Source organism: Carlito syrichta, unplaced genomic scaffold, assembly GCF_000164805.1.
Source record: "Carlito syrichta isolate Samal-C Ts95f unplaced genomic scaffold, Tarsius_syrichta-2.0.1 Scaffold309314, whole genome shotgun sequence".
NCBI lineage: Eukaryota > Metazoa > Chordata > Mammalia > Primates > Tarsiidae > Carlito > Carlito syrichta.
This window is the reverse complement of record NW_007253410.1, coordinates 109,758-119,279: the sequence shown is the minus strand read 5'-3', so window position 1 is coordinate 119,279 and position 9,522 is coordinate 109,758. Positions and strand designations below refer to the sequence as shown.

At 41.0% G+C, this 9,522-nt stretch overlaps 1 protein-coding gene across 1 annotated transcript in view; it reads left to right on the top strand.

Annotated features, from left to right (window-relative positions):
• WDR60 (WD repeat domain 60) overlaps positions 1–9,522 on the top strand; it is a 119,712-nt gene that overhangs the window by 89,961 nt on the left and 20,229 nt on the right. The window contains exons 18-21 of the mRNA XM_008067147.2: positions 2,565–2,678; positions 2,775–2,836; positions 3,337–3,388; positions 7,410–7,470. Coding sequence (XP_008065338.1) covers positions 2,565–2,678; positions 2,775–2,836; positions 3,337–3,388; positions 7,410–7,470 — 289 coding nt within the window. The remainder of the gene's footprint in view (positions 1–2,564; positions 2,679–2,774; positions 2,837–3,336; positions 3,389–7,409; positions 7,471–9,522) is intronic.

The window sequence follows — 9,522 nt, the reverse complement described above, 5'->3', positions numbered from 1 at the left end:
CTCACCTCAGCCTCCCAAAGGTGCGGGATTACAGGCTGAGCCACTGAGCCCGGCTTGTGTGTTATATATTAAAAGAGCCAGTTAAAAAAAAAACAAAACTCCCTATACCAATTTTTGCTTTTCTGAGGGTAATACTGCTGCTATTGAGAATGTTTGAATTTATAGATACCTTATGGGTTTTGATGTTCCTTTCTTTTTTTTTTTTGAGTTGGATTCTCTCTTACTCTGTCACCCAGGCTGGAGTGCAGTGGCACGCTCACAGCCATCGCAGCCTTGACCTGCTGGGCTCAGGTGATCCTCCTGCCTTAGCCTTCCAAGTAGCTGGAACTACATGGCGTCTGCTACCATGCCAGGCTAATTTTTTTATTTATTGTAGAAATGAGGTCTCTCCAAGTTGCCCAGGCTGGTTTTAAATCCCTGGGCTCAGGCAATCCTCTTGACTTGGCCTCCCAAAATGCTGTTGATGCTCTTTTAAAAGATTTATTTTTTTAAAAACCTTGTGTTTTCTAACTGCTGCTGATATTGCTAATACACTTTTGAATCCTGCACCATTAAAAAATATATATACAAATAAATTAGTCCATTTAAATGCTTCTTTCGTTTTCTTTTGCCATGTAAATATCATAAGTAAAACCTACAGAGTTTTAAATGAGCTCTCAGTAGTGAGAGAACTGGGAACTTTGGATACAAACCCATGTGTCAGAGGAGCCAGAAGTTACAGACCAGCACTTTCTCAGTGTGACTTGTTAGCATTTCATTTGAATCTCTCCTCTCTTGGAAGCCTTGTCATTTATTCTTAATGTCTGAGTTGGTTTTGTCTTTTTCTTCATTTTTTTTTTTTCTGAGTTCAATTCCAATTCTTACTATATTTCTTACTCTTTTTTTTTTTTTTTTGGTCTAATTCTGTTCTTGATTTCTGATTCCAGGTGTTTTTGTTTTGTTTGTTGTTCTTTAAAAAATACATTTCCAAATGCATTTTGAAGAGGTTTGATTCAGCTTAGAAGTTGAGGGGTTTTTTCATTTTGTTTTGTTTTGAGTTGGAGTCTCACTCTGTCGCCCAGACTGGAGTGCAGTGGCCGCTTCCGGCCACTGCAGCCTCGACCTGCTGGGCTCCGGCGATCCTTCCGCCTCAGCCTTCCAAGTATCTGGAACTACAGGCGCGCGCTATCACGCCTGGCTAATTTTTTGATTTGTTTTAGAGGTGAGGTCTCGTCAAGTTGCCCAGGCAGGTCTCGAACCCGCGGGATCAGGCAATCCACTCACCTCGGCCTCCGAAAGTGCTGGGATTACAGGCTGAGCCACCGAGCCCGGCCAGAAGTTGAGTTTTGATTGTCTTCTGCTTTGTGCTTGTTTCTAGGAGGGGAGAATTTTCTTAGCTGAAATGCTTTGATTTGCATTTTCTTTTTTATTTTTGATCTGAAACATTTTTATTTAATTTCTTCATTTATGTTTATCAGCATTAAACAAAATATTCAAAGTATTTTTATCTGCCTTTATATAGACCCATGTTTATACCTTGGGGAGAGAAAAGGTAAAAAGCAATGTTATTAGTTATTTAGATGATTTATTTTCAGTTATGAGTAAACACATACTTTTCAAATACACATTAAGGCAAATTGAATGATTTGATGAATTTTTTTTTAGCCTGATTGCCTATTCATTGGAATTAATTGACAGGTGTGGAATGTGAAATTATTTTAGACCTACATTCCTGAACTATGTATTTTTAAGTATAATTTGGCTATGTAAATATAGCACACAAAAATCTATATTGATAATAAGATATGAAAATGATTTGCATTTTCTGTTTTCTCACAGTAGCTTTGTATGAAGTTTGTCTGATTTTTTTGTACTTCTAGACATTTTGTAGATAGAATTTCTATGTCAAAATTGCTTTGCTGTATTGATGTACAAAAGTGTCCAAAAGGTATTCTTTTAATGGACAATGTCGCTCAAGGTGGTGATGTATGGGGTAGGTGTGTCTCTTCTTTGATTTTGTAAATACTTGGATTTCCCTTTGGCCTCTATTGTCCAGTATCTGGAGTCTGGGGTGGGGGTCACCTCCCTTTTCTGTTCACCTTCTGCTTTCCAGTCAGCAGCACCACCTGATTCTCCTCTGCTTCCCAGCCCCTTCCCCTTAGCTGATGAGTGGCCCCCGGGACTCTGGCCTCAGAGTCTCTTTGTTTGAGGGTGTGTTTGTCTGCATCTGCATTTCTTTTCAGACTTTGTGTCATTCTTTCTTTTCCATGGTGGACCTTAGCTTCTCCTCTCTCCATCTCCAGACCTGTAGACCAGCATTGATGGGGAGCTCTGCTGGAACTAGTGCTTGTCTCTCACAGGAACATGGTGGCTATGGTCTCCGTCTCCTAGTCACATGAAAGTCGTGGTCATGTGTCATTTTATGTACGATCTGTATTGATCTTGTGATTTTTGGGGGAGGATGTGTGGAAAGATTTGCATCTGTCAGACCTAGAAGTACCTACACGTTAGTTCGTGCATAATGCTAATTGTATTTCTGAGTCTTATTACTTACATATGCGTACTGTGGATTTTTTGAACTCTAGATGGAATCTTTATGTCAGTAAACCACCGAAGTCCACTTCAAGCAATAGAACCTGTCTCAACATCTGTCTACAAGAAACAGAGCTTTGTGCTTTCACCCTTTTCTACTCAGGAAGGTACACAGTCCTTTACTTTCTTAAAATCCTTAAATCAGTAATCATGAAACGTTGTTTCCTTATTTAAGGCCATTTTTTCTGATTCTGTTTTATTAGAAATGTCAGGTTTGGCATTCCACATTGCATCCTTGGACGAGAGCGGGATTCTCAATATGTGGGTGAGTAGGTGGCCTGGGCTGTGTGTACATGGGACCTGAACGTGTGTTCTGGGTGGAGGAGGTACCTGAACAGGGGGAGGGGCAGGGTACAGTTAGTAACATGGGAGAATAAGAGCAAGACTGGACTTACTGGTCCTGTGCAGAGGGGAGACAACATTTTATACCCAATGAACTTGGGACCCTTTTGTTACAGCAAAAATAGGAATCTTGTATCATTCCTATGAGGAATAAAAATGGGAACAAAATGTCAGAGCTGAGGATGAACTGAGACTGGCTATTGATTAAGTCAAGAGTGAAGAGAACATGAAAAGAGATAAAAAGAAAGGAGTTAATAACATTTAAAATGTTTGTTCTAAAGTTAATGACCAGCTTTTGTTTCAGGAACAATTGTATTTTTAGTACCTGATATAGTATGCCATCTTAATTAGAGCTATGCTTTGCTTAGATTGTTTCATAATTATAAATTGTATCAATATTTATTTTCAATCTTTTGTTTTTAGGTTGTTGTTGAATTACCAAAAGCAGACATCTCAGGCTCAATAAGTGATTTAGGTAACTATTACACAAAACAATTAAGTATAGCCATTGTTTTCTAAAATGAATAGAGGTTAAAGGTACCAATAACTGCTTTGAAAAATATATTAAGGTGGGAAATCAATTAAGGTCATTTATCTCTAACCTTCTCAACTACTGAATAGGCATGCCGATTAACTAGAATGATCAGGTGATATTCTGAGTGAACATTTCCACTAGTAAGGTTTAATGAGTTTTATGTATAGCTGAATATAACTCTGTTCTATAAGACAAGTCAAAGACAGCTATATTCTGCCCTTTTCAATATACTTCAATTGTCCAAGGCCTTGACTCATTATTCATTTTGGGCTTTCTTCCTTTTGATTTTGGATTTACAAACCCAGTGTAGCAGGAAAAATAGGGAGATCGTGACACCGAGACTATTATAGGAAGTGGCACTTTATTACGCTGGCCATCCCAGCGGGCCCGAGGGTCCAAATCGAGTACCCCAGAACAGGAGAAGTGGGGTCTTATACCCTTGTTTAGGTAAGGGAGGGGGTCGTGTTGAGTGATTACATACTTCCTTTGGAACTTTACAAGGTTGTACTCAGCAAAATTAGATTTTTCAAGGAACAAATGGTTTCCAGGAACTGCAGGATTGTTAACCGTCAACTTCAGAAGGGGGGTTTTAGATAAGACTTTTCCATTTCCATGAAATGACCAGTCTCTGGGCCATTTGGCCTTTCTTAAACAAAACCTGCCCAGCGGGCCTGGTGGGTCTTTAAAGTTGCAGCTTGCCTTTCAAAAGGAAATACCTTTAACTGCTATCAACCCCTCCTTCCTGCTTCTGGGCTAGAGGGAGATATTCAATTAGCCCAGGTGAAGCCAACTACTGATCCTGGATCAGCTACATGTGTTTCTGTGTTTATTCACTCGATCATACAAGAAATATATTTGAGCATTTACCGTATCCTGCCACACCAGGGCATATCAGGAACACTAGATGCCATCCCTAAGGCCCTCAGACTGGCTCAAATGTGGTAAAAAGCCCCATGTATGGGTGGAGAAGTGACTCAGAGCAAAAATAACAGCATCTCCCTCAGTCTGCTGCTTTTGCTGCCGTGTAGCATGGGTTTCAGTTCCATAAAGGGCTTAGAAATGATGGAGTAATTCAGTACTGTTGCATTCTGTAGCTGAGCTTAGCTCATATTTTAAACTCGTCTTTCTTATCACCTCAGTAGCCTCCAGCCACTCAGTTTCTAATAATGAATCCCCCTTCACCTTGCTTATGTCATGGAGGGTAGATCTGGGTAGCTCTGACAAAAAGAATATGACGGAGGTGATACTGACTTTGTTCCTACCTTCTTGAAATTAAGGAAGAGGGGCACACTGCATTTATAGAGCAAATGCTGCATGCTTCACATTTCCATGTCAATGATAACTTAAAAGTTCACTATGGACTCTACCTTTAACAGAAACAAGATGGAATTGTTTCATTCATTTCACTGGTAAATGTTTTAGAGGTAGAGTAACCATTTTTTTGGCTTTTTAAATATAGCCTCCTTTCTGCTTATTGTGAAACTGTTCCACTCTGTGTTGGCCCTTCTGTGTTCTGGACTTTCCCATTGCCCATGCTCTCAGAGCATCAGAGCTGGGACGCCTTGGTAGTTTCCTAGTTCTTCCTTTTCAGGGTTTGCAAGTCGTGATGTAGGTTAGTGATGGGGCCAGACTCACACCATCAGCCTTAGAACCAACCCTGCCTTCACACCCTGGGCTCTACCCCAGATGCCTACAATTCTTGTGATTTTGCGAGCCCACTGTGAGGCTGGTTATACTGTTAACTTATCACATGATCAAGGTGTTTTTTCAAGCAATTATGGGTGATACTAAGGAAATAAGGAATTTCTGTCCACAGTTGGGTGATAATCTGGCTCTGGAAACAAAATCATTTTACATAAAACGTGTTTGCACAAAAATGAATTGTAGTTTATATGAGATAGTTATATAAAAGGTATCACAGGGTGGCATACATTTAATTTTTAAATGTTTCTGTATAAAAACCACACTTTATCCATGGAACTTCTCACCATCAGTGTTCCATTGTTGCCTTTAGGAAGAGTGGGGAGGACGTTCTGACCAGCCAGCAGTTCGGGGTGGCTCCAAGCTCTTTGTGTAGGTGTCTGATGAGTGGTTGTGGGATAGCTGAGGTTTCATTTAGAACAAATCAGCCACCATCTTTCTTTCATTGTCAATGAAGTGCTCTCTGCACAAGCCAGGTCTGGTCCTAAGTGCCAGGGAAACAAGGGCAAAGATCCTGTCTGGGATTGTTAAAACAGAGGAACTGTCACGGACCCGGGTCAGAGGGACTTCTCAAGGGAGGTGGCATGAGGGCTGAGACACCAGGTAGGCAGGCATGCTGGACAGTTTCTCCTTTGTGAATGGCGTTGTTGAACATTCCTCATCATGGTTGTGATTGACAGGCGACAATCAGTGTAGCTGTATCGACCCTTTCCAACTGCAAGTTTATTTCTGTCTACTTTTCATTCACCTGCTCCCAAAGTTCTAGACAGTGCCTTACCCAGAATTTGTGTGTGTTTGTCTATTTATTTGTATTTTGGGATAGAGTCTGCAGCGGGAAGATAGAGAGGTCATGACACCAAGACTGTTATAGGAAGTGGCAGGCTCGAGGGGCTCGCGCTTCCAGGTCGAACCCCCCAGAACAGGAGAAAAAGGGTCTTATACCTCTTATACCTTCATCTAGGTAAGGGAGGGGGGTCGTGTTAAGCGATTACACATTTTCTTTGGAATTTACAAGGTTGTACTCAGCAAAATCAGATTTCCAAAGAACAAATGGTTTCCAGGAAATGCAGGGCAAGCAGAGTTGTAAACTGTCAACTTCAAAAGAGGGGTTTTGGGTAAGTCTGTGAATTAGTTACTCTATTGCATTTCCGTGAGAGCCATCAGTCTCTGGCCATTTGACTTGACTTTTTTTTTTTTTTTTTAAACAAAACCAGCCTGGTGGGTCTTTAGAGCTTGCCACTTGACTTTCAAAAGGAAATACCTTTAACTGCTACCAGCCCACTACCTGCCACAGGTCTGCTCTGTTGCCCAAGCTGGAGTGCAGTGGTGCCATCTTTGCTCATTGCAGCCTCAACCCCCGGGCTTAGGCAGTCCTCTTACCTCTGCCTGCCAAGTAGCTGCATGCCACCACACTGGCTATTTTTTTTTTTTTTTTTGTAGTGATAAACTCTTGCTGTGTTGCACAGGCTAGTCTTGAACTCCTGACCTTAAGCAGTCCTCCCACCTTGGCCTCCAAAATGTTGGGATTACAGGCCTGAGCCACCATACCTGGCCAGAATTTGCATTTATATATATGTATATTTCTAGTTTCTGCCTTTGTGGTCATTAAAAAAAGAGGGGTGGGGGACTGACACAGGAGGCAAAGCCAGTGAATGGCTGAGGAGTCATGGTTGTAGCCATGAACACTTTAGGAAAATAAGGAAAGGAAAGGAAAAACAAAATCAAACCTTAGAAACACTGCTCTGTGTGGCTTGAGAATGAAGTTAGAACAGCTGATGAAGCAGAGGGAAAGGCAGGACACGTTTGGCTGGATGAACTGGCTACCTCCCTGTGTTTTCTGTCCAGAGCCCAACAGATTTCTGAGTGTGTCTTTGGAATGGTGGAGGGGGAGATCCTGCTGTTTCCTGGGCTTTGGAGCCTCAGGGAACATTCACAAGACAGTGTTTGCTGCTGTGAGTTTAAGGTGTGTTAAATATATATACATTCACGTACATATATGAATTGCTCACTGCTTTTATTTTATCAGATCTAAAAGTGTAAAGGCCTCTAGATCTTGATTCTGCAATCTTTATTTTTATCTTAAGGCATCGTTGGTGAACCTTACCCTGAATTAGGGAGGGAATATTGTTTATCAGTTTATATTTTGATATTATTTTCTAACAGATATTTAAGCCATGGAAAATGATTCTGGGCAACTATAATTAGTTTTTGACTTAATTTGTGTTAAGTGGTGCATTTATTTTTGTTTGTCTATTTTTAGGTCTGATACCTGGAGGGAGGATCAAGTTGGTACATAGTGCTGTGTTCCACTTGGTTGGCAGGTAAGGTTTGAAGGAAAACACTTTCCTTATCTCACCAAGACCTGTTTCCCACAGAAGAAAAATAACATTGGGGAATTTCATATGTAGTAAATGCATGCCAGGTTTTACAATGAAAAAATCCGTTCTCTCACATTATGTTTTTGCTATTAGTTTAGTATTAACGAGTGTAATAAATACAACTTCCATTATGTAGTTAATTCTCACTTATACTCTAAAACTCTATATTAAAAAATTGTTTAAAAATACAACTTCCAGGTATATAGTTAACATTTTTTTTTTCTTTAATCAAAAAATATTTCTGGGCAGATATGTTGGCTTACAACTGTAAGCCCAGCTTTGGGAGGCTGAGTTGGGAGGATTGCTCAAGGCCAGAAATTTGAGGCTATGGTGAGCTGTGATCACACTGTTGCACTACAGCCTGAGTGACAGAGCAAGACCTTGTTTCTAAAAAAGATAAATAAATAAAATATTTCCTATCTTAGGAATTGGTCCTATTTGACTATTTTTCATACACTTTTGTTTTGTTTTGATACAGGATCTTGCTGTGTTGCTCAGATTGGTCTCGAACTCCATGATCCTCTTGCATTGGTCTCCCAAGTAGCTGGGATTATAGGCATGAGCCACAGTGCTCAACCTATTAATGTTTTAGTGCAACCCTGAAGTTAAATTTAGATGAAGTTTTAGAAACCAGAAACATTGATAGAAAAGTTTTGTTCAGAGATTTACTTTTGCTCATATAACTTCATATAACAGAAGTTCTTAATAAATATACAGCATTTTTTGTGGAATTCATACATTTCCTGTTTGTTTATTGCCTAAAGTATCCTTTCTTGTCAATCTTTGCACTCAGGAGCTATCATCATGTGAATTATCCTTGAAAAATATTTGGGCCTGGTTTCCTCTCATCCGATAGAATACCTCTTGATTGTGTTAATAAATTCACACATGTTTAGAGAGTGTAAATCAACTTCATTTGATTGAAATGTGGTTATAAAAATGAATTATTTGTTTTCAAAAGTCATCTAATACATTACAGAGTCAAACATACATGATTCCTGGGCTAGTCACTTACCTCTCCAGTGTGTGCCATTCCCTCTCCGGGTTTATTTAAGACTATTTTTCATCTCTGTTACTGTCCTTATCATTTCACACTTTGCTTTGTATTTCTTTCTGAACTATAAATTTCTCCTATACTTAACAGCACACTCTTAGAAGGACTGTGTCTAATGTATCTGATATCGAGCATTTTTGCTCAGACCTCCTCGCGTGTCTTCCTGAGATCCATGCATAATAATGTTCCTTTAGATTTTACTCAAACAACTTTGTGAGTATATTCTGCATGCCAGACTTTTTAGCACTGAGAGAGAGCTTCTTCCCTCAAAGTGCTCCCACAAGGAGGCAGATAAGTAAACACTGCAGTTATCGCAGGTGGGGCACCCTCCTTTTGGAGGAAGAAGGCTCTGGAGTGGAGCTCAGTGTGAGGGTGTTTCTCAAGGAGCTCCTTGGGATAAATGTCTGGGAAAGGGCAGGGGGTGGCAGGAATGAGCTGAGGGGAGGGCTGGATTGTGAGGCAGGCCCCATGACAGCCTCCCTGCCCTGGGAGTTCTGAGCTGGAAGGGCCTCCCAGAATCACGTGGCCAGGCCTTTGTACCCTCTCTCATCAGCCACTGGGGCATGGGCATCCCCAGAAGGCTGGTTGCTGTGAGAGAAGCAGCTCTGTAGCTGTCTGCCTGCAGCACCCTCAGTGGCTGGGCTTCATCCACTGGGGTCACAGCATTGAGCACAAAGTGCTCAGGGCATGTGGGAGCTCCAAGGAGGGAGATAGTGGGGATAGAGTGAGATGGGGACTTTTAGGGGGAGGATAGCTGAGCCTGGCCTTTGAGAGATGGTGTTAGTTAGATAAGAGTGTTGTGGTTAGAGGAAGCAGCACCCAGGAACACCCAGAGGCACATTTAAAACTATCTGCAACTTTGATGTTAAAAGAGAGGGAATGAGTTGGTGGCCTGACCCTGAGGGCTGTTTGCTGTGCTAAAGGGTTTAGATGTTGTCATG